Source organism: Typha latifolia, chromosome 4 (assembly GCF_019914945.1).
Source record: "Typha latifolia isolate L0001 chromosome 4, TyphaL0001v2, whole genome shotgun sequence".
Classification (NCBI taxonomy): domain Eukaryota; kingdom Viridiplantae; phylum Streptophyta; class Magnoliopsida; order Poales; family Typhaceae; genus Typha; species Typha latifolia.
In genome coordinates, this window is record NC_133089.1 from 11,846,429 (window position 1) to 11,872,526 (window position 26,098).

At 34.8% G+C, this 26,098-nt stretch overlaps 2 protein-coding genes across 7 annotated transcripts; one reads left to right on the plus strand and one right to left on the minus strand.

The window, feature by feature from the left end:
* Nucleotides 1–1,872: 1,872 nt before the first annotated feature.
* Nucleotides 1,873–5,253, minus strand: LOC140787326 (NADH dehydrogenase [ubiquinone] 1 alpha subcomplex subunit 2). The gene is made up of 3 exons (XM_073136193.1): nt 5,040–5,253; nt 4,835–4,941; nt 1,873–2,143 (listed from the first exon to the last, which is right to left on the minus strand). Exons 1-3 carry the CDS (start codon nt 5,123–5,125, stop codon nt 2,040–2,042), a joined length of 297 nt encoding a protein of 98 aa, XP_072992294.1. The 5' UTR covers nt 5,126–5,253; the 3' UTR covers nt 1,873–2,039.
* Nucleotides 5,254–16,068: 10,815 nt separating this feature from the next.
* On the plus strand, nt 16,069–24,960 carry LOC140786190 (ranBP2-type zinc finger protein At1g67325). 6 transcript variants are annotated; one of them, XM_073134443.1, is made up of 10 exons: nt 16,069–16,239; nt 16,832–16,877; nt 17,001–17,116; nt 17,265–17,520; nt 17,928–17,998; nt 18,265–18,316; nt 18,410–18,519; nt 20,761–20,791; nt 21,101–21,252; nt 21,446–21,887. In XM_073134443.1, exons 2-10 carry the CDS (start codon nt 16,832–16,834, stop codon nt 21,446–21,448), a joined length of 837 nt encoding a protein of 278 aa, XP_072990544.1. In that variant the 5' UTR covers nt 16,069–16,239; the 3' UTR covers nt 21,449–21,887. The 6 variants fall into 6 exon arrangements, with proteins under 6 accessions (XP_072990544.1, XP_072990542.1, XP_072990543.1 ...); XM_073134441.1 differs by lacking the exon at nt 21,446–21,887 and adding an exon at nt 23,573–24,960 and having other exon boundaries at nt 16,107–16,239; XM_073134442.1 differs by lacking the exon at nt 21,446–21,887 and adding an exon at nt 23,573–24,960 and having other exon boundaries at nt 16,107–16,239; nt 18,416–18,519.
* The last annotated feature ends 1,138 nt before the right edge of the window (nt 24,961–26,098 follow it).

Consider the following 26,098-nt stretch of genomic DNA (forward strand, 5'->3'; position numbering starts at 1 on the left):
CAAAATATTTAGAAGATATGCATTTGACATCCAAAAAATATGAAATTAATTGAATAAAATCTATAACATCATAATCTAGAACTTTTGTATTTTGAGTTTCTTCGTATTTGAAATTTATCTATAGTGAAATAAAGAATTTGGTAAGAAATTCGTAGTTTAAATATGAAATTCGTAGTTTAAGTGCAAAATTCGTAGTTTAAGTATGAAATACCGACAATAATTCATATTTTTAAAGTATATATTGTAATTTACTTGTAATATTAGATTAATTTTTTTATTTGGAGTTTCTTTATATTCAAAATATATTTACAACGGAATAAAGAATTCGTAGCTTAAATATAAAATTATGACAAAAATTTATAGTTTAAACTATCTCTAATTAGTCACTTAGTCTCTTACTATATTAATTAAAGAGTGATTTGAAAGACTTGTATAGAAAAAAAATCTCTAATTAGTCAATTTCGTAAATATAATAATAATTTGCATTATTTTTTTTTACATCGCAAAATTTATATATTTTACCATTATAAATTAGGGATAGTTTAAATAACTAAAAACCCATTAATTAATTTAATAAAATATTACAAGTAAATTGCAATATATACTTAAAAATTTGTGAATTATCATAAAAAATTTATACTTAAATTACGAATTTCGTACTTAAACTATGAATTCTTTATTCTGCTATAGATACCAATCTGAAGAAAATCTGAATAAAAAAGTTCTAGACCATAATGTCATAGATTTTATTCAATTGGTTTCATAATTTTTAGACTTTAAATGATTATCTTGTAAATCTTTTTTTACAACTATACATAACTAAAATTTTATAGTTTAAGTACGAATAAATTTGTACATAAAGTATGAATTTTGTACTTAAACTATACAAAGACAATAAATTTCATACTTAAACTACAAATTTATGTAGGCAATGCATATTATTTTTTTAATTAAATTTACTGTGTTTTGTATAGTTTGAAGACACAAGAGTCTATTTTTAACTTTATTAAGGCTAAATGAGTAAAAAAAAAGGTCCTACTTACTGTTTTAAAACTAAATGGCCTAAAACTTCCAATACTAGGCTTTTTTTTATGCAAATTGCTCAGTTTCAAAATCAAAACTAACTAATCGAAATAGAAACATTCTATCGTCGTTGAAACCCACATTGTGACTAGTTTTAAGTGAAAGAAAGAAAATATCTAGAAACTACACAAGTAGGAGTAGAAATCTGTTTTTACCAAACTAACCCTCCCAAGCTTTTTTTTTACACATCTATTATATTTTATAATTTAAATACAGAACTAAGTATATTTTACTATATCAACAAAATCCATGACCACAATACAATTTTTAAATATAAAATAATTTTAGTTTTACAATTTAGCTAGTCTCTGTAATTAAGTTTCAAAGTGAATTAGATGCGTAATAAAAAAATTGACAAACTTAAATTAGTTAAAAGAACTCGTAGAAATCAGTCAAGGACAAATAAATGGACTCAACTCAGTGAAGGACTTTGCATACTACAGTAGTGGAAACTTGATGCTAACAAATAAGACAAGTCAGATTGGTATATCCATAGAAACGTCACTGTATATATCTGAAAAGTAGTATATTTCCAAGTGGAAAATAACCTTATCTGTCAGATTATCTTGCACCATGTTAGGCAGGATACAGAAATCTTGTCACATAGTAATGTCCTGGTGCAAGATACAGATAAACCAACATATCACCCAACAGTCTAATTGACCCTCTTTTGCAGTTCATGATGGTCTTTTTATCTATATATTCTCATATTACAGTACTCGAGCAAGAGGACAATACTATGTGGCAAGAGTTCTGAAGATCTACATATATTCGCTAATAGAACAGAACTGTCAAACCGAAGAAGGATTCCCCATCAAATCATTAGGTTAAACTAAACAGATCCAAATATTACAAAAGCAGAACAGAATTGCCCGAATCATGCAATTGAGTGTACTCCATGATGACAGTTCCTCTTATTTAAATTAATGTGACACACACATGCAAACAGAATATTCTCAAACTTTAAGTTCTTCTCCTGCCTTCACCAGTTCCTCAAGCTTCTTGCTGATCTGAGCTTCTGTCAAGCCATCCAAGCGTACGTATCTCTCAACTCCTATATCTGATTATATTGAAAAATGAATATATCATAGAGGTTTACGTTTAGAGAAACTATTCCTAACATATCAGCGCACAACAAATACATATTTCTATTACCGGAATGGAACATATTCATGGTAAGATCTTTAACCGCTAGACGAAGTATTCATTATAAGCTCCAATCACCAGATGGAATCTCAGGACTATACGTTATACAACTCGGTTGCCAATATTGAAACCAAACACTGATATGCTTACAAACACTGTACAAACATTATACTAAAAGCGATGACGTGAAATCTTATTAATCTCTCTATACATGACAACCATGATAATCAATACACAGAAAAATGATGGACAAACACTCTACAAACATTTGGTGCAAGATGTCCCCTCTCACTGATATATCCTTTCAGATTCCAGAGAAGCATATTGAAAACGAGTAGCTTCTTTATTTTGTTTACTGCAGTGGAGATACTCTGCTAGTTACATTTAAAATGTTAGCAATATTTGCTAGTAGATAGCCAAAATCCATATTCCATCCTAAAATACTGGTATCATTTAAAGGGCTCGCTGATTTTGCTCAATATCCTGGTTTACCCAAGACGATTTTAAATAACATTAAAGATATATGAATCCCAAGTCAACTTGCCCGCATAACTATGATCAACATGACTCTGAAAACCATGTAGGCATACTTCATGTTAATTGAATGCAGGAAGAACTATAAAACTTGAGAAGTTTTATATCCAAATATCCAATAGATTCTTTTTTCAATGGTATATAACAGATCTCTAGATCCATTATTTATTTAAATTTAGAATAAGGAAATAGATAAACATGAATATGACAAGTCATCAAGGAATAAAGGAAGAAAATTTTAAGTCTAATAATTTTCAAGGTTATCTATGTTGGAACATGTCTTGCTGCAAATTGTAGTTAACTCCCTTGAAGTTTAAAAAAAAGGAAAAAGAAAGAGAAGAACTGAAAACTCAAGCAAGATGGAGCAACTGCCTCTAGGTCTTGTCACCATTCAAGATGTTTGTCAACACTATCATACCAACAGTAAGTGGTGGGCTAGAGTATGCTTCAATAAAGAATGATCCACAAGGAACTGATAGGTTTTAGGACTGTGATCAACTTGATGCCCCTTAGAAAAAATGGAGCAAAAATTCAAGAATATTCATTAAATTAAATCAGACAAGAGTGTGTCTTCTCAATTCAATGAAGCCAGCAAGCAAGTTCGATTATTTTCTAGAATAGCGAATCCAATCTTTGCTCACCCAACAAAGGAACAACACTTCAAATTTCAATATTTAAAATATATAAACTCTCGAAGAGTTTATACTTTATAGATTTCTGGCATGAGGAATTCTCTTCATTTCATTTTTGGTAGGAGGAATTCTCTTCATTTCTAAGGCATAAGTAAGCAATGCAAAATGGAGCAGACTACCATTATGCTTCAAAGAAGTGACAAGACAAATCACTTATTACAAGCTTGATGAATTCTATCGATTCTTATTTAACTGATCATTTTATGATGTATGTCAAACTTGACCTGATAAGATTTTGGCAAGTTGCAGGTGGTAATGATAAGTACCAAAAGAAAAAAGGAAAAAATAAAAAATAACAGGTCAAGAAGCAACATAATGGTCCAATGGGATGATAGAAGAGACAAACAGAAGTCACATTGAATAGTAGAGAAAGTCTTACAGAGGTAAAGAGGAACATTTAGTGTACTTGCGAGCATGAAGTTTAGCTGTTTAAGTATGACTCCTTAAATGAAGCCCTTGCACCTTGCAATTGGAGGCAATCATCAGAAATAACCGTACCAATTAAGTCATTATGTTTTCTTAGAGTAGTTGCGCACATTGTTATCCTAGACATATATCACAGCTAAGATTCCTCTTTCGCATCACAAATAACATGAACCTTCATCCTAATTATAGATTAGTAGCAGTAACCAATAGTACATCCTATGATACTGTGTTCTTATCCTAAACTCATGATTTTTCCTACGGTAGCTGAGGAAAAAGTTAGTGTGCAGTTACACTAGAAAGAACCATAAATTGCCAACACAAGGAGCAGGCATGGTCAGCACAATATTGGCACGTAACACAAGAGGTGATGCATAGCATCCCTCCTCTTGCCTCCGACCACCACATGATGACCTAAGACCTCGATTGATATAATGTGATCAAAAGGTACTTGAAGACTCAAAAAGTAACAAAAGAAAACGACTTTTGAAACTATATATTATTTCCAAGTTGCAGTCAACCAATCATTAATAGTAAATGAGGTAACCTACGACAGGGTTGCCAATCTTTTCACATACACAAGCTCTCTAAATTGAGCATGGTGTACCATCGTCTGAAACTAAATCAAACTCAGCCCAACAAAGTAAAGAAATCAAATTTCCCTCCTTAGGTCTGTGCATCTCACCACATGATAAATCACTACCTCATAACATCTTGATAATGGAAAATACAATTTCTTCACCCCCTAGCCAAAAATATCCCTTTTGCAACTTCTCTGATAGATATTGACCAATTTTATTCCAAAACACACATATATAGGAAAACGCAAGATTAGCAAAGAGAGTTCATCGGCAATCGAATTTATATCATGTAAATCTGGGTCTAACCCATTCATTATATAGAAAAAAAAATAACAAAAAACGAATTTTTGGAGAATTGGGGGTGGAATCACCAACCATATCGGGCCCAAATCTGTGGTTCGACGCCGCTGCATTCCCGGATCAAGATTGGGAGCTTGGGATTCAAAGTCTTCAGATCCTTGTAGTTCCGATGGACGAACTCTCTGCCGAAGAAGTGGATCAAATTTTACGGAAAGATCGAAATAAATGCAAGTAGAAGTACATAGAAATCGAGAAAAAGGAAGAGGAGGATGAGTAGTACCGGGTCTGGGTGCTTCCGGGCGAGCTCTGGCAGTAGAGAAAGCGGAGCTCCTTGAGATTACGAGATAGGTGACCCCTCCACGCCATCTTGCTGTTATCTTCCGATACCTTTCTCCTCTCTTCCTCTGTTGTTAGGGATTCAGTTCGTAGGACGAGCCACCGGCCACCGAAGCGGTGGAACTTGGTAAGTGCAACGAATAAGCCGAGTTAATCGGATCCGGATCTCAAGTTTTTGATCCATTTAATAAATGGGTCGGATGCGATTTATGATCCTACCGGATACGGATCCGGGTTCGGATCGAATACTGATTACATATCCATTGAAGCTACGATGGATATTTAAGTTTTTTTTTTGAAGTTTGTAGACGGTGATTATATAATGCAGTACTTAAATTAAGTAAATAGAAGTATTAGATTGCTCTAATTCTCGAGTCCATCGAAAAATAATTTTTGTATTTCTATTTATATTTGCTTAATATATTAAGTTTACGTCATTTTTAGTGAGATAATTAAAATATTACGCTCTATGTTTTAGCTACTAAAGTATTATAATTGAGGTTAAAAATTATGATTTGTTGCATTAGAATAAGACTATTGTGTTTTTCTATCTCATAGTAAACTACTCATTCACGAATCACGAGGAATCCGAATCCGATCCATTATCGAATTTAATTTGTATCTAAAAGCAAAATATTGTAAATTTTTGAACTAATTCATCTTCTTATTACTTTTAATACTTAAGTAGAATTTCAACTAAATCATATTGATCTTTTTGATATGAATATATGCAAGACAAATATGCTTCTACTGTACTAACCATTATAGATTTTATTTTTAAATACCTCTTAAGGAATATTATTTATTATCTTATTTTTATTTTTTATGCCATCTCCCGTTGTCATAACTCATTGTAAGGGGATCACTAGGTTCCAATGACATTACAACCATTCATTATTTAAATTACAAGCAATATAACTTATTCTATAGTTTACACCTCTAAATTTATAGCTCTACAAATAGATCAAATTTTTTCATAGAAAGAGGATATGATGATCTAAATTTTCTCAGCTCTCGCTCTAGTCGTCTTTATATAATGGCCGATGTCGTACAAGTTGCACAAATAGAAGAAGATCTAAAAATGAGACCTACTTGTAAGTCCACAACGTCTTATTCTTTCAAATTAAAACAACCACCGGATTGACAGTGAATGGGACCCTATCTCCCTCAATTACACCTCTGTCATGATCTCGTCGTAGAAGAGGGTGGTGTACAACCACCAAGGTGCTTACCTAAGCCTTATTCTTTGGTGAGGACTTGGAAGCTGCTTAGGAGATGGTGTTGCGGAGGTGGTGGAATGATAATTTGAGATTTATGGTGGATGTGTAGGGATTTGAGTATTGGAATACGGGTGGTGGTCGTGGAATTTTACTTATGATTTATGATTTTTAGAGAGTAAGATATTATAACTTTTGATTTAATGGCTATATATATGTACATTTGAGATTATCAAACTTACGTTAGAGTGAGTCAGCTTTAGCTTTTGTTTGGCTCAAAATTTATTTCAAACCAATGTTTCTAGTCGGAGATAATTTGGCTCTATTCTAGTCGAGCCCAACTCATACCTTAGTCAAGCCGCTCGTTTATTTTGACAGCCCATTTTGAGATATTTATTAGTGTCATTCTTTGTCTTTGATAACTTAACAGGTTCTAAATTCAAAGACTTTAGGTGAACTAATATATTCTAAACTATGGTGCATTGTAATGTTATATTTGCATATTGATGGTTGATTAAGATAGTTGCACTAATGCGATTTCAGATAATATATACAACTAATAAACTCAAGCTAAAAATAGAGCCAGATCTAAATCTATATAAAAATGGCTTAGGTCAACAACAGTAATTTGAAGGTTCATGAAAATGGTGATAGATAAGATAAATAGGATAGAATTTAAGAAGAGTAGGATTTACAGGAATGTGAAGAAAATGAGAAAAGAAATGCTAATAAAGAGCTTTGTAATATGTATACAGAGGAGGAGATTAGATGGAGGCAAAATTCTCAGAATGGTTTGGCCTCAAAGAAGGGGATTTAAATACCATATCTTTTTCACAAGGTTGCCAATGGATGGAAAAGAAAATAATAAAATTAGTTTAATTAAAAATAGGGATGTGGTGATAGAGGAGGAAGAATAGATTCAAAGTGATTTATGTGTATTATGCTAGATTATTTGGGCAAGAGCAATAAAAGGTTTGAAGGAAGAATTTACTTAGTTAGAAATTAAATTGTTTCAGCTTAATACAAAAAAGGCTCCAAAACGTGATGGGATTACAATGAAGTTTTACAAGCACTTTTGGGAGATGATAAAAGGGGATATTATGAATCTATTCGTTTTGAAAGGAAATTAAATATTATGAGATTGAACTATGTGGTGACATGTTTGCTAGATTGTAGCTATGCCTATTAATTTGCTAAATTGTAGCTATAAAATTACCATAAAGGTCTTAGCAAATAGACTGGGAGGTGTGGTTTATAAAATAATTTATAGTTATCAATCAGCTTTCATAAAGAATAGACATATTCCTGATAATATTTATAAGTACTAATGAGGTGTTGCATTATGCTAAAAAAATGAAGAAGAAAACAATACTATTAAAGATAGATTTTTAAAAAGCATATGATAATGTAAGGTAAAATTATAAGAAGAATATTATGGAGAGTATGGGTTTTGGTGAGCTAAGGAGATGGTGGATTTGGGATATTATTTCTACAGAGTACACAACAATTAAGAATGGAGTGGTTAAAAACTATTTTAGATGCAAAAATGTATTAATCTTTTGTTTGTTATGGTGGTAGATAGGCTGAATTGTACATTGTGGAAAGCAAAAGAAAAAGTGTGGTTAGAAAATTTTATTACTAGGGTATTCTAAACCTTCAATATGTTGATACAATATCATTTCTGAAAGCTGAAAAAAGTTAGGCAGTGAGTCTAAAGTGAATATTATATTGTTATGAACATTTATTTTTGTAAAAGTAAAATCATTTTTTTAGAGAATTAAAAGCAATAATCAGGAATATACTAACATCTTTAATTGTGAGGTTGAGTAAATGTCTTATAAGTATTTAGGGTTGCCTCTAAATGATGATAAGTTGAGCAAAAGAGATATGGAACCTATAATTGAGAATATTAAAAATAAATTAACTGGGTGAAAATGGAGATTACTCTATTTAGGAGGAAGAATCATTTTAAGGATTCAATGTTAAGTATGATTTTATTATATTATCCGTCTTTCTTTATATTATCTATTTAGGTGAGAGATTGACAAATTATAAGAACTTTTATGTGGCGAGAGCTTCAACTGAAACAAAGGATATGCCATGGCGAATTAGGATTTGGTATGCCAAAAAGAAAAAGCATGGTGGCCTAGAGGTTATGAATTTGGATGAAATGAATATTGTATTATTAGCAAAATGGTGATGTATGCTATTGCATTATTAGCACAATGGTGATTGATAAAATAAATATTACATTATTAGTAAACTTGTAGTGGACAATGTTGCATTATTAGTAAAAAGAGTGGTGGATGAAATGAATATTGCCCCTACGACCCTGAATAAGTCTAAAAATAAAGACAGAGACAATAGACTTGACACAAATAAACAAAAGAAATAATTGATGATCATTCTTGCCCTTCCTCGAAGATGCACTCGGCGCTCGCTCTGGTTAGAGAATCGAGTCCACTTGTCAAAAATAGCCAGAAAAAAATGAAAAGAGGAGGAAGGGTGGGCACCAGGTACCACAAGCCGTCTATCCCACACATATGTCAAGAAACAAGTGTGGTTTACTAGTTCTACCGAATGCTCCCATCTCTTGGTAAAGATCGTGTGAGTGTAGTAATGCTTTAGATGCTTCACCATGAGATCGATCGACATAGTTCTTTTTCTTTTTCGGTGCACTCAGCAAAATCTTTTTCGAAAAGAAGTAGCCTGCACCCCTATTTGGTTGATCATTCCGTTGGCATCTTGCGTTCATGCCTCTGTTTGACTGCTACTTGAGGATGTAGTGTTGTAGTCGTCGCCATATTCAATATAGAACTTAGTCATATATGCTTCGCTGTGGGTTAGCACCTCTGAAGATATGGAGGACTTCATTTAGCGACTCGTGATCACCCTCCTGAATGATTAGAATAACGTAAAACTTCAAGATAAGTTTGTACTCTATTAATTTCTCAATCTCTCTAGTCGGGTAGGTGCCAAATGGTCTTTCGGCCGGATCCCACTGAAACCATACGTGCGGGTCTCCTAGCATGCAACTCATGCCATTCGAGGTGATCCAGCCCAACATTCATTTGCAAATCTTGTAGTTCAATTGAGATTGCTCGACCTAAGAAGTTAATTTGCGTGTAAGCAGTACCGTCTATCTATCATTGACCGTATCTATTCATTGATATATTGCCTCACTCCCTCCCTCTTTTTCCAAGAATGAATGAGTCGCTCAGACCTTCCGTCAAATGTCCTGGCCTCCCTTGGCTCTTCTATCATCTAGGTTCCATTTCCTCAATTTGCTCCCCCGATGTAGGACTACCACGCTTTGCTACTACTATGTTTTTGCTAGACGATCTTTGCAAGTAGTTCCATCCTCCTTGCAAGCTGTCTGTATGGGTGGGTTGTCCCTTCCTGCTATATTCTATTAGGCGCTAAATTATAGGAAATTAAGTATTTGATTTAGATAGTAGAAGGGTTACACATTCCATTTTGTCGATATATGAGGTGCAGGTGGTGATGATTACCCCAGGGTATATGCTAGCGCCCTTGACAAGCACTCCAAGATCCACCAAGGCTCATTCAAACCCTGGTCGGTCGGTCCTCCATTCATTCGACCTTCTATGTAGATAATGAAGCCACCTTCACAACCTTCTCCCTTTTATCCCTATCGAAAGTCGGATAGGGCAGAAAACTTGAGTTGCTCAACCACCTATTTACCTGGTGCTCATGATGTGTTACGTAACCTCCACCATTGGAAAGGAGGAGGGGGGCAAGCAAGGCATAACAAGAGGCACAAGAGCATACTCAGCGTTAGTGGCTTAGTGACCACATTAAAGTGATCCCATATGTGGTTTTGCACATTTCACTATTTTTTCGTTCATTTTCAATACTGATCGTGAAACACCATGAGTGGTGGGATGTCTAGATTCGAAATTTAAAGTGAATTTCTTGATTTGCGCATTCCTAGTCATCATGGGAAAGAAAAGTATAAAGACAAGTGGAAAGAGATGATTCCCCTAAGCTTGTCCAGTACCACTAGTACTTGATTGATAGCTCACTAAGTGATGATTGATGTAATTAATCAGTGCTCTTAATTGTTCTAGATAGAACGTTCATGGCGCCCCAAAACCATGACATCTAGTACCAGCATCTCTTTGCGTGCAAGAGGCTTCTATGTCGGTCGTTACTCCTTGTTCTGTGTTGAAAAAGTGACAGCTAAAGTAAATCAAAAGCATTTTTTCTTTGCTTCTTATTTTTTTGCCAACCAACCACTTGATACAAAGTAAGTGGTCTTTGCACATTTCATTGGTGATGTAAGATAGGAAGCATGCCATCCTCTTTGTCGTGAAAGAAGGTGAGTAAGCATATATGTTAGATAAGTAAGCAGCACAATAAGTCAGCCTTGAAGAAAGTCTCCACCCAATTATTTATGAAAGAGAAAAGTCATTCATGCATGTATCCCTCAATAGAATATATGATTGATTGAACGAAGTGGCTAGCGTGACAAGAAAAATAGATTTGATCCTATGCACCATGTCTGTAGCCTACTCTTGTCATGTAGGCTTTCCGTATTGAATAACATGGGGGCCTTTTTCCTTTAGTAAAAAATGGGGAACACCTGCTCATTGACCCTTATTATTAGTCTTGTATTTTTTAGGACAGGTCATTTAAGACTAGATTTATGGCAATCAAGATCTATCTTGTATAAGCGAGCAAAGAGGCACCCCTTATATCTTAAAGGCATGTTCTAGTTCTAATGTGACTCCTATTTTATCTAAGCGATAATAGGGTTCGTTCTCCGTCATTAAAAAAGATAATATGAAAGAGCAACTATGTAGAATGCAAGATGTGTGTGGGTGCGAGCAAGTAAGAAAGAAGGTTGCGAACAATACACTAATTTTATTACCATCTGGTGTAGTGGTGCTTTGACTATAGAAATATTAAAAAAATATGAATTATGAAATGCTCAATCAAAAAGGAAAAATAACTGAGGGACATTCTATTCTTGGCAGCCATGGAACATCGATTCGACATAAGTGGAAGGAAAAATGCATGAACTACATAGAGGAGAAAGGATGGGAGATAAAAGATATGTGTGGCTAAAGGGAGAAGAGAAAGAAGATATTATTGATCTACAAATTGAAGAACAGATAAGGCTAAGGAAGAATAAAAAGAAATTTATTATTGAGACATGGTGATCTTATCTTGTCTTGCTTGCTGCGAGAGAGGAAGCTTTTTGATCACCTTTTCAAGCTAGATAGCGCGCGATCACCCATCAATGATATTGCTTGTCAAGAATAAGTACCTAACCCTTATGAGAATCGAACTGGTGTCTTTCACATAAAATGATGATGTCCTAATCACTAGATAAAAAAGATCAAAAATAAATTCTTCATAGACCTAAGAAAAGAGAAAAAGAGTTCTTTCTTTTCTTGCTATACTAAATTCGACGATTTCGTTTGGTTTATATTGGTGATTGATGATGTTCATTCAGTGGGTCATCTCCTTTCTTAACAGGTTCCCCACAGACTTAGTGTCACATCAACCACGCCTTGTTTTTTTCACCGATCATAAATAAAGCTCCCTTCTCTCTTTGTTCGTAATTCAAAAAGGAAAGGGATAGTAAGGTGTCTATGGTTTGACAGACTCGCAACTAACAAAGAGCACTCTTTGCTCGAATGCCTACTTTTTATTATAATTTCATATCTATTCAAGCTCCTTTAACTCCAGCCTAAGAAGTTATTTTTTCACTGGCACCTGCACCTATGAGATGATTATTGCTATTCATCATTCTTATTCCTACTTTGAGAGGATCCATAAAGAGAAGAATGAAAAAAAATGAGAATGGCCAAGCAAACAATTAAACAATTTAAGTGAAAAGGTTAGGACAAAAAAAGCTCTAACTTGAGTCAAAAGCCAATAACCAAGATAAAAAAAGCTCGGCGAGTGAGTAAGTTAGGTAAAATATAGTAAGATAAATAAGATAAAGAGAGAAGTTTGATTTTTGCCATTAAGCCCATCTTAGGTCATGAGGAAGGGGAAGTGGAGTGACGAGAGATGGCCCATATGATGTTTCCAAACAAATATACTTAAGTCCTTGGCGTCCATTTCATTAGTCGATTAAGCCAGCTCATTTGGTAGTTAGGTTGGTAGTGTATTAGTAGTTGTAGTGGCCAAGAGAGCGATTCTCAATAGTAGTGTTCTCGTGGGAGGCATATGGAGGATAGATTGTAATTGGGCGGGATAGCATTTGGGACTTTCTCTTGAATGCATTTGGGACTTTCTCAAGTAGTACCTCTAGATTGGACTTTCTCTTGAATGCATTTGGGACTAAAGACCCTAGTCCTCGACCTCTTAAGGCATCTATACTATAACTTCTTAGAAGAAGGGCTACTTGCTTAGGAGCCATTAATGTGTCTTATTTTAAGCACCTTATGTGCTACATGTGATAGCCTTTTCTTCTATAGACGCTAAATCTCTAAAACTTTTTCTTAGGAATAGCCAGCCCACCTACAAAGAGAGACATGACGCAGTAGTTGGACTGACAAGAGCAGTACACATTTGCCCTTAGACTTTAACTATACAACTGTCCTTCGGCTCTATTGTATGGAAGCTGGGTTCACCAAACTTGACCTGAAATCACTTATATAAATGAATCTAATCTCTTACTAATAGCTTGGCTCAAGCAACTACCCTTCTTTTCTAGTATGCAGAAAAGAAAACCATATGAACTCTATTCTGTGTATTGGTGATCGTAGATTTGAATTTATCTTTTTGTGAATAGGGAATCGCAGTGGTAAAGAAGCATATCCGTTGTGAATGACTTTGATTTGCTCTTTGTTCCTACCACCAGGTAATGTCATTTTTCTCTACTACTCAAGACCCATTATACATCTATTCATGGAGATCATTATAGTAAAATTCTTAATTGGCAAAATTTATGTAGGTAGAACCTTTTGTCTATCTTGAAAAAAAAGGCACTTGAGGGAAGTGGATTTAATATTTCAACCGCTACTCCATGGTAATCAATTCTCTCTTTGAAAACTAAAACTTTTTATTGTGATAGATAGATTGGCTACGTAGAATACCTTTTGGGATTGGAACTGTGAGCTTGGGTGATATAGCTAACTCAATCTTTCCCTCATATGGATAGATTGAAGAAAGGTGACAACGCTTCATCCCAAGTGCGAAAGCGGCTTTTCTATCTTTAACTAGTAGAGTGCCTAGCAAACATGTGCTCTCTCTTTTGCTAGGAGAGTCGATAGCGAGACCTGGTTAGTGAACTTGTTATAACACTCTCAATATAGAAGTGAGTCAATGGCAACAACTATAGTAAAAGGACGAGGTTCAAACGAGCAAAAAAAGGGGAGAAAATAACTCATATTAGGAGAGTAGTAGGAGATAGATGCACTGAACTTTGTAAGAGAAAGCAAACTGATTTTAGACTTAGGGTAGGAGTCATAATTTATTGACCTTGAAGTTTCAACAAAGAAGTAAGGACATTCGTAGAAAGAAGAAATGGAATTCTATCGCAATCAAAAGATTTAAATAGGCATAATAGCTGTCCCGTCTATTCGCTATTGGATAATTTATCCAAAGTCATTTAAGATAGCATAAGATAAGAAGGCAAAAGTTAATGAAATATAATATAACAGAGTGTGGCAGATTCATTTTTTTTTTCAAAGGGAGATTATGGAGAGTTAGAAGAGGAGTTACACAAGTTGTAGTGAGCTATATAAACCTATCTACTACAATGTATTGAACTCAAAACTAATAACATATTGGGTTTTTTTTTTTCTAATCCGATAGTGTCAAGATCTTTTTAGAGGGGAATAATTGATAACACCTTAATTGAAGTTTGAGTATCACAGTACCGAAAGTTTACGTTAAATTATAGGATGCCCTATTTTATCATATATAAGTATGACATTAGAGCAAGCTGATGGTGTATTTGCCCATTTATACTTCTTTGCTCTCAATCTTTGTTAATCCTTCCTCCTGCTTCTTCTTATATTTCTCTCTCCTAAAAATAACTTTTATTGTGATATTTTATTTCTTTTCTTCCACCCAAACTCTCTTAACCTTTCTCCGTTCTTGTTTCTATCAATCCTAAGCTCCGTCATAATATTACTTTGAGTTTTTTCTTCTCAATTAATTTATCTCGGTTTATCTCCTACTTGAACTTCATCAAACTTATGTCCTTTCTTATAGTCAAAATATGCATAATAATATATACAATTTTTATTAACTTAAATTTTCTATTAATATCACTTTGATGAGAATTCTGATAGTTGAGAGGATCTTAGTATTACAATCTCCTTGAGCTCTAGTTCAAGGTCCATATGTAATTTAGTCAACAAGCTTTTCCTCATTCTATAAGATAATTACACCTAGACTCCTGAACTATTTTCTATTTCTTCATAGACTCCCTTATTTATTTTTTGTGACAAACTAATTCTGTAACTATATGAAATCTCTGAAATGCTTATGCCTTACTCTTACGGGTTTACCTCGAGAGACAAAAATAAAGGCAACAAAAAGGCTGACATTTAGCATAATAATTTGGTAGGCGACGAGCCACCTCTTAGACACTGATAATACTTTTGTGGCTCCTATTGAAATTAGGTCTATGCAAAATGATCTAAACTCGGGGGCCCAATGTAAAACATTTGAAAATACCTATTGACAGACAATGACTCCATACCGAGTAAAAACAACTAGTATGGAGATATTTTTTTTTTCTCTAAAAATATGGATATAACTTAAAAAGCGGGCCCTTGAATAAGAAAATTGCCGACCAAATAACTTTTCTCCTTTAGTCAGGATCGGATCCTTTAGGTATCCATTAATCAATTTTAGATCCTCTAGAGAGGCTATTTTACCTTTTATATTAGAGAAAGAAAAAAAAGTTGGGGGTAAGATAATCATTTAATATTTTATCATTGGCACGTGCAAGATAGAAAGTTGAGTAGTCAAAGGTGTGAAAAATAATAATAATACAATTAACCTAATTTTATATTAAGAAATCTACCAAAGGAAATGACTAAAGTATTCTTCTTTGCTACAGATATAATCAAATTGGATTAGATCGAATATGGACAAGATTGGATCTATATCCATCTGGTTTTATCAAATTCGGATTCAAATGGGATAATAAATGGATAGGTAATTGTAATATCCATAATCAGTCCATTTATTATTGGATTATGACGAATTCAAATATTATTCTTAAAATATTAACAAAAGATGATGATGTCTAAAATTAAAAGAGTTAACAAGCTTAATACCTTAAATATTTGTATATGTAATTATAAGAGAGAGTATAAGATAAATTCTTAATAGCATGTCTTTATATAATACACAAAAAATATATCGATCTCTTTCGATTGAAGTTCTAATTAAATATTAAAAGCAGTATGAAGATGAAATAGTTCTAAATAATTACAATATTTAGCTTCTATTTTTCTCAAAACATTAATAAAAATGTTGATGTCTAAATTGAAATAGTTAACAAGCTTAATGAATTACGTATGTAATTGTATATGTAATTACAAGAGAGAGTATAAGATAAATTCTTAAAACATCATATCCTTCTTTTTCTATCTAAATACTGAAAAAGAAAATTAAGCTAACACCATTCCTACCATGCTTGTAGGTCATGGCGGATCAGTATCGACTGAAACGGATTCGGATCGGTTTGATCCGAAACCCTACCTGAAACCGGGTCGGATCCAGTTTAATCTGAGACAAGATCCAACAAGAAAAACCGCGGTACATATTCGTAGGTTCTCTCTCTTCCAACTTTCAACCCTAGTCTCTCTTCACCCTCAACGCGATTTCTCCCTTACCTGATATCTTCCGATCCGGCAGTGGCAAGCTCCGACGAGGGGATTTCCGACTTCGGCGACCTTCGGCGAGGGAATTCCGGCAACGAGATCCGTGAGTCTCTCTTTTCATTGTTTCGTCTTATTTTCCCTTTCTCTATCTCTTTCCCTCTCTCCCTCCGTTCCCTTGTCTTCCTTTTTCTGGCGGTCTCCCTCTCTCTCTCTCTCTCTCTCTCTCTGTCATTGCTGCAGCAGCAAAGAATCAAAGATAGAGGGAGAAGAGAGAGGGCGAGAGGGAGCAGGGAGCAACTTATATTTTCTTTTCCCTATCTTTCCATCTTATTTGTTGAATTTTAGGGTTTCTTTTCCTGTATCTTGTTACAAGTTTTAGAATTTTACGTAATTTAAAAATAGTCGGTACCGAAACTTCAGATACAGCGGCTTATATGATCAATACTTATCGTTTCTTTGGTGGCTTATACCGATATTGAAACCAATACGTAGAATCTCCGTCCCTACCTTTATTTTATCCTTGATTTTTGGCCCACACCCGAACTGGCCCATAGTAAGTATCTTTGACTCCAAACGGTGACTCAATCATACTGATAGTGCTGGTATTGACTGATCGCTAGTTAACTTGATGTCAAGCTGATACGAGATGTAATGAGCTGCTTGTGTTTTCAATTCACGTGTTGTTTGTTTGACAGATGGATAACAGGAACCAGTCCGCTGGCAAGCGAGCTCGAACAGATGGTTAGAGTGTATTAACTCCTCTATTAATAAAATCATATTATTGTTGACTAAGCTGGCTTCTTGGATTGAAAGAGAAGGAAGTTAAAAGATATTCTGCTTTTTTTTAAAATTTTTTTTTTATAGGTGGCCGAAGGGAAGATGACTGGAAATGTCCTAGCTGTGGCAATATGAATTTCTCGTTCAGGACAACTTGCAACATGCGAAGCTGTACTCAATCAAGGCCTGTAGATCATAACACGGTTAGTTAGGCCGCATCATTGGTTTTTATCATCTTAATGTTGTTTTTCTGGGGGTTTGGCATCCATAGGAACTGTTAGATGGTTGTTATTCATAATATTTATTTAACATTGTATATTTTTACATGACTGCTATATTTTCTCTTTGTAGAAGCCTGCCCCAAAACCTCTGCAACTTCCTCCTCCATATGCATCATCAGCTGGCTATATGGGTCCAGGAACTCCATCTTCAATGTACCTTGGTGCTCCCCCTTATGGGTCTGCTCTCTTCAATGGACCTGCAATGCCTCCCTATGACCTACCTCCATTCTCTGGAGGTTCTGCTTATCCTTATGGCTACAGTAGTCGTCTTTCTGTTGGCAGTCCATATGGGCCAATGCACATGTCTGGACCAGCTCCCTATTCTGGTGGGTCTATGATGGTAACTGGTATTTTTTTTAAACCCATGGTTATATTTATTATGCACAAGAAACTATATGGATGCTAAAATAGCAATTCTAGTTTCTTTGTTTATCAGCACTTTCACTAAGCTGCTGAGATTCAAGTGGTTTAATTGTTGTCTTATTGAAACTAGAGTTGATGAATTTGGATTTAATAAAATGTTATATTCCAGTTTTGAGCAGAAATTGGTCAAAGCTGCTTAACTTTTAGTTAAGCATTTTGCAGCACTTTCTTTTGAATCAAGCAAGTCTTTTAAGAAGAATCTTACTTTCTTCCTTTTAACTGAAATCCAGTTGGCAAGTACTTTAAGCATCTTTAGTTCTCAAAATTTGTGGCGGGTTGATTAAATAGTTTTTTTTTTTTTTTGACTTAGGCGGTATGTACGGTATGCCTCCACTTATGGACAGATATGGTGTTGGTTTGCCTATGGGTCATGATGCAATGGTAAGTTCTATTGCATGACCTAGTACTTGACTTGTTGGTTTTAGTATCATTCACTTGGTTTGGCCTGATGGGAACACCTACATTTGAACTCCAAATGGTGCCAATAAAATTGCTTGCTCTTTCCACACTGATAGTAGCAACATGTCCTGAAGAAGTAGAAGTTCCTATTTTCTATGATTTGCTGCAATATTTGACATTTTGTAGTTTATGCATTTCTAAGTTTTAATTTCATGGAGTGGTAATAATTACTTGTTTTATTTCCATAGGGAGCAAGACATGGAGCATATCCCGATGAGAGCTCCCAAAAAAAGCCTGCAGGTTTAAACTTAGTGGTTGTCTTTGTATGGCAAACTTAAATTACAGTTCTTTATTTTCCATTAATCCTTTTTTGTCCTCCACCATTTTGCATAGGAGCAGGACGTGATAGTGACTGGACATGTCCTAATTGTGGCAATAATAACTTTTCTTTCCGAACAGTTTGTAACATGAGGAAGTGTAACACACCAAGGCCTGGAAATCAGGTTTGAGGAAATCCTTACCACATTATCTTTTGACATGGTAGCTTATTGGGTGGAACAATGAGATTATAACTTCTGGACTTTTCTATCAGTTGACTTCCTAACTATTATCTATATTTTTGGGTGGTTACTCTGTCTTCTCAGCCATTGTCGCTCCTATAAGCTCTCTCTTATACTTGACTAGAAATCAGTTTTATTTTTATTCTCTTTCTAGTTTCTACAAATGATATTTTACTCCCATGTAGGATAACTCATTATATACCCAAGATTGATCTCTTTCTTTGTGTGATGATGAAGCATATTGATATGATATTCTTCACTTTGATAACCATAATGAAATAGGAAATATTTTAGCAATCTGGGATCCTTGTAAATGAACCCCAATCTGGACTGTTAAGTGTTAACATGTACTACATTGCGCTTCCTGTAAGATGATATGTAATTTGGTTAGATAGACTTTTCTTCTTATAAGGAGAAGAATTTCTGAGTGTAAATTTTACTCAATAGTGAGGAACAAGATCAAGAAAAATATTGATATGATAACCTTCATTTTGACAACCATAATGAAATAGGAAATATTTTAGCAATCTAGGATCTTGTTAATGAACCCCACCTTGACCATCAGCATGTACATGTCAAAAATTTGCTTATTGTACTATGATATTAAATATTCTTAGACCTTTATTTAAAAAAAAAGAAATTCTAAATGTAGCTCAAACAAAAGGACTCGCTGCTGCTCAAACACCTGCTCCTGAGTCGCTCGGTCGAGTTTGATCTCCTTTTGCTCAAATACTTGACTCGCTTCGGTCTTGGCCTACCTCTGCTCATACAGCTTGACTCGCTCGGGTCGAGTTCAGTTAATATTTTACTCAATAGTGAGGAGTAGGATCAAGAAAAATATGTAACTTTAAAAAACTATTGCTCTTTTATTGTATAATTTCTGTTTATCTAATCCTTCTTTGGTGAAAAAATGCATTGTCTCTAGGAATTAACTCCTAATAAGTCTTCTTAGACTTTTGAGAAGAGTCTTCTAAGTGGTTGCTCTAAAAGGTTGTTTTTTGTTAGGGTAGGCAGACACAGTCAAGAAAGGCATAAAATTAAAGGCTTGCTAGATGAGGAGATCTATCTATTTGGTAAAATTCACTCGACTGAACAGTAGTAGCTGAAACTTAATGAAAACTAAAGCCAAAAATCATTGGTTAAGGTTGAAACTATCAAGATTTCTAGTTTTGACATTTATTTTGGACTACACTAGGCTATGAGAATTCCTTTTTTGGCCTAAATTTTTTATCTTTTTCTATGGGTCAAAACCGAAACTTCCAACCATAAACTAGTTTCTTCTGATGCAGTGAGTTGTTAATTTTCAAATTAACCTTGCGGGTTCAAGGAGTAGCTCCCAATACCTCTCTTTAGCATGAAATAGTAAAGACAGATAATTGTGCAGATTATATCTCAGTTGATAACTCGATTATGTGCAGCTTATCATTTTTCACTAGTATGCAAATACTTCCTTATAGGTTCTTTGTTTCAAACACACTTTCATTTTCAGTTCATCAAACTAGACTTTTACTGTGCAACACATTCTTCATGAGATCCTGACTTTCGACCAAATATTCTTTCTTCTTAAATTAGTTCTTATTATTTTTCTTTTTTAGTGTGCCTGAAACATATATTTTTCTGTTGATGGTGCCTCAAGAATCTGTAGAGCGCATCCCCATTTTAATTGTTTCATGGGATGACAATGTGCATGAAGTTGTATATTAGAACAGTAAACGATAGTGCATCTTTGAAATATGCTAATACAATAGATAAAATTTTATTTGAGGTGTTAGATACAGATTTGTTAATCGATGATCAACTTCATTCTGCATTGCCCTATTATTAATAGGCAACATCTGCAGGCAAACAGCTGACTATAATCCTTGCATTCAACATGTTTAGTGTAGTTGTAAATTACTTTTTCCTCACCTTTTAGTAGTAAACAAATAAGGATGATGTGACAAAGATCTACAAGTGGGATAATTAACCTAGTTTATTCTTTAAAATCTCATTCTGCTTGTCTTACATGTTTTGAAGTTGGAAAGTTGATGGATTCTCTCTGGCAAAGTGATAATTGATTATTGTAAAAATGTTTTTCCTCTGAACGTACTGCTTTCTCTTTAACCAGTATATTCTCTCGTTGCTTTTATGTGCTGATGTTGTAAAATTAGAATTTTGCTGAGAACATCTTCAACTCATTTGCAGGGGTCAAAATCTGAGGCTTCAAAAGGTTCCAGTAAGTCCTGCTCTTCTTATCTATCATTTTCTTTTTGTCATAAACAAGGGCTTTCTGGATGCAATACAGTCAGTCGATCAGACACTTTTTTGAATATCTGGTTTGGAAAAGTACCCTTTTAGGATCGTGTGTTGGATAGTGTCATACAATATTTCTTCTTCATTTTGTAGTGGTTAGTTTTCTGGAGTGTAACGGAGTTAGTTTTATTCATGTAATTCATTACTATTTCTCTACTCATCTCTTTTATCTTCCATTTTGTCCATTTTTCTCTGAACCAATCTAATGATTTTATCTTGGATATTGTCTCAGAACCAAAAATGCCAGAGGGCAGTTGGAAGTGTGAGAAGTGCAACAACATTAATTATCCATTTCGTACCAAGTGTAACCGTCAGAATTGTGGTGCGGAAAAGCCAGTTCAATCTAATGAACCTAATGGGCTGGCATCGGATGAGGATGATCAGGTTTGTTGTTCTATATATATATGCCCATGCTCTTTAGGACTCTATTTTCTTCTGTTTAAATATTTAGTCTATGAATGAGAAGTAGAATGTAGTGTCTTACAACCTTCCCATTTGGAAGTGTTTGAAGATTATTCAATTCTATCTTCATGTTTTCATGTGCATATTTGATTTATCAACGTGCTTGATGTTACAGTGAGTCCTAGATCAGTTATGAGGGTTGAGAAGGTTCAAAGTCGTCGTCGGCGTCGCACAATGTTATTGTCTGAGAGGTCAGTCCAGTATTGTGTAGTTGCTGCTGTCATTCTGAGTTTCTCCTCCCTTTCGAGATCTGGGTCGAGTCTCAGTACTAGTGGTAAAAGTGTTAACCCCATTAGCAACTGGGTTTCTTGGTTTTTCCAGTCTTTACAGATCTCTCCTTTCAAGAATATCCACGTATGGGCTTGTCGTATTCTGGTACTGTTGCAGGTTAATTAACTTGGTCACTATTATTTGGGAAGACTGTTCTTGTTCAGACTTTTGTCTGTTCTGGTGTACTGCTTCTTAGTTTGTCCATTATCTGCTACATGTTGTCTAAGTTTAAGATGTGGGCCTTCTGGCATTCAGTATATGACATTTGGAGTGTGCCTTTTCTTTTAGTTGGTTAGAGTAGCTTCTTCATTCCTTTACATGCAAGTCAGATAAGTGGTGGTCTATGTGCTTTCAAGCTTGTATCTATGCTTGTTTATTAAGATTTAGCTGAAAATTCTTTTTGTTGATCTGTCATGTTGACATGTCGTACACCGTTATGAGATTTGAAGGGTAAAGTTCTAGTTTTTGCTGGTGGAGCACTGGAACTCTAATGTTGAATCTGAGCACAACCTTTTATGATCTGTTTGTTTTCTTAGGAGCTGGTCCTTTCTATGTTCTCTCCTTCACAAACCTTGTGTTTCCAAGTATGATCGGCTTTTAAGAAGATCTTGGTATTTTTTTTTTTTTCCAATTTGGGTACGATTAGCTAGTGTAGTCGATGTCCTGTAAGGGAACCTTCCATTTCATAATCTAAATTTTCCTTTCCCTGGAAGTTCTAGTGATCATTTGAAGTTTCCTTGTTGCATCATCCATGTGGTACTAGAATTCTGTTAGAAGTGATTGTGTTATACGTCTGCCTGCTCTGCTTGGTGATAAGAATGAAATTTGACATAAGATTGTGTTTGTCCTGGTCTCCTCTCCTTAATTTTCAATACATTTCTAGTTTTTTGATTGCTACACTCGCTTGCCTCTTTGCCTCTGTTGGTTTCTCTTACTAGAACAATTTTTTATCTGATTATAGTCATGTAGCTTCATACCAATGGTTTCTCTTACTACAACAATTTTTTGCTCCATCTATTATATCTTATATATGCATCTGGCCGTCATGTATATCTAAACTAAATATGTTATCTGTATCTTTAGTTTCCTTAATTTTCACTTTAATATGTGCTATGCATACAACGATTAGAAGCATTCCCTTGTGTAAAATTTGATATATATATGCTGGAAGTTATTGTATAACTGTTTTATTTGTTTAGGTTACTCAGTATGTCGTCTGGCTTTGTTCTTGGTTAGACTTTTTGATTGCAGATATTTGTAAGTTTCTTTAGAATTTAGATTCTTGTTTGGGGATCAGAAGCAAAACTGCTGCACCTATTTCTGTTTTCTAGCTTTGTCCGTGTCTATTTGGATCATTTAAGGTGGAGAAATATTCTACCTTATCTTTCTATACAAGATTATCATTGCTGAAGGTATAGAGAAAAGGCTGTTTGTCCTCTGAAGCTATAGTTGTGTTTGAAAAATAAATGACAATGGCAACCAGGTCAACAGATGTGAGTTTTACCTATCCAATATTGCTTTGCCACTGGCATGTGCTAATGCACGGCACGACCGACACGACTAAGAAGAACGAGAAGAAAAGGGAAGGAGAGGGGAGAAGAAAGAGAGAAGGGTGAAGAGAGAGAAGAAACAAACCTGTTGGAAGTTCTCACCGTCCTTGTAGCCGCTGCTAGGGTCTATTTGACTGCAGAGGAAAGGGGGGAAGAAGTAAAAGAAAGGGAGGAAGAAGTAAAAGTAGGGGGGGAGAAGACGATGGGTTAATAACTTTCATAACAGATCCCAACTTTTAGATGATAATGAATCCTAACTTAAGCGATATATTAATGGATCCTGACTTAGATATTAATGAATCCTAACTTTAAGTGATTGTGGATCCTACTTAAGTGATATATTAATGGATAGTAGTTTATAATAATAGATTATATCCACTATCCTTTAACTTTCCCATCTTCTTCCTCTACATGATTTGAAGGAAAAAATAAGTAGCAATGATGACTGGGCCTCTCCTCCATGCGGCGACGAAACTTCTCCGGCTCCTCCACGGGACTAAGAAAAGCTTACACGAAGCCTTTCTCACTTGTACAGAGGTTTTGTTTTTGTTTTTTGTTTTTTTTATTTTTTTTCGCTCTTTAGGGGTATGCCATTGTGTGTCATGTACCAGCGCTATGTTGGCACAACTATCCGTGCTTCACACTTGTCAAAATTTGACAAGCTAATTTTTTGACTCTTTCTTTGTAATACAAGGTGAAGGTAGGAGAAACAAGAATGACCATACATCATCATAGCCTAATGATTAGGCAGTTCTACGTGAAATATGAGAGAGAATAAAAGAGGAAAAATGAGAATTGTTTGATTTTGATTGGACCATCAAAAGTTGAGGAAAAAAAGTGAAGATAAGGGGTTGTAGCACTATAGCTGTAATTTGCCTATAATAACTACAATGCCACCTATGATGTATTAGGATAGTTGGTGGGCTAATTCGATGGCTAAAATTGATCCAAATAAAAAGAAAAAAGAAAAAAGAGGGGAAACCATCCGGAGGGGTAGGGAGACACAATTCTTCCCTTCACACACTCTCTCTCACTCTCTATTTACCAATTGCCATTATCACCGCTGTTGTTGCACCGACTCGATGGTGTGCCCTTCTTCATGCTGTCATGTTAGGGAAAAGTTGGGAGACTCATATTTGTCAAAGTATGAATAAAAAGAGAGCGCTATTAGCAAAAAGAAAGTGAAGAGGAGAAAAGAAAGGTGGTACATTGTAATGTTGGTCGGCGGGTGCTGGTTGTCAGCAAATATTTCCTCAAATTCACAACGGTACCCTTAAGGCCTTTAAAATTCATCCAAGCATTTGATTGAAACTTGATTCATGCTCAATAACTCGTGCAGACACCTGATGTACATTTTCTAACATTGTTCAGACTTTCGATCAATAGTTCTATGTTTGAAGTGTGCAAATTGTCTTGGACCTAATAAAATTACTAGGAAAAATCATAGTTGCTCTAAAATTCATTAAGATTTTCCAGATCATGGGCTTTCTCAATTGCCTTGATTTTCATGTAGTGACACTTATATTGTTCATTTGATTGCCTTGAAAAGTGTGAAATGCTCGACTATACAATTGACACTACTGTACATCATCATTATCTTTTGGAGGTCGGGTCAATTGGTTGATGTGCTTCGATAAATGTGTATATAGTTCAGTGATAAATTATCTATTCTTTTTGGATTTGCTTCAAATTCATGAGATTGGTTGTGCTCTTGTTTCACCTTATTACATATCATGACTTCATTAGCCTCCCCATCTAGACAATTGATCCATATTTCCTCCTAAAACTTGTTGGTACCAAAAAAAAGAAATGTAATTTACACCTTGTTGACATGTGAGACAGTTACAAACCCTTCTCTAATAGATTAGAGTGGAAGAAAGGCACCCGAAGAACAACCTAAGATTTCAATTAGCTTTCTCTAGATCTACAGTGGTTCAGCATTAGATGAGTAAATAAACAAGTTTTTTTGCTGCAACAAAAAACGTAAAAAATCATATATATGCAACTATCTTTGATGCTTTAGGTTCATCTGAACTGATCAAGCAAGTAATCTGTGATTCTGTTCTCTCTTTTGCTTTCTTGTTTTTGTTGTTTGTTGCTGCTTTTTCTTTGTTTGGTATGGAAATTGGACCTTTCATCATAAGAAACCACCACTGGTTGTAGTGACTAAGGATTATATATGGAATTTTCTTTCTTATTGAGACTTGCAATGCTCAATTAATCCACCCAGTGCAGTTGTACACTATCAATAGGGTATCCATTTTTTCTATTTGTTGAAGAGGAAAGGACATTAACTTTTCCTATATCCTCTTGCCAACTTAACTTTATTATCTTTAAATCATGATAGTTCTTGCTGTTTTTGATTCAGGCAAGCAGTCCAATCTTACTTGTGTATGTGAAAACATAAAGCCTAAGTATTTCATGAAAATGTCTGTAGGTAATTTACTATCCAATGAAAATCATGGTTCACAAAATCTGTTGATCCAAAGCATCATCAGCCATAACCAATCCCGACCTTGACTCAAAACTAGTCTTTCAATCTGGGATTGGCCGAAACTTGGTTGGATTAATTGAATTTTTAAGATTCGGGTCGAATTTAAAATAGATCTTACCCATGAGACATTAGTAATTTATGTCCCCAGTTGTCATCTCTCATACACACTCTTCACCCTTCCCTCACAGTTCATTGAGTGCAGCCGATGGCCGATACTTTGAGTCCCTATGACTATTCCATAATTTGGTTAACTTGGGTGGGGTGTTTTTTTTTTCTCTCTTTTGATTTTTCTCATTTTTTTTCTCTCTTTTTCGTTCACTCTTTAAGTTTTCTTTTCTTACTAGTGCAAAAAAATAGTGAAGAGAAGACAAATATCTTTTCATCTCACTTTTGTAGCAGTAATTTACGAGCATAAAAAATTATCAAATTGAGCTCGAAATTTATCATGATTTTG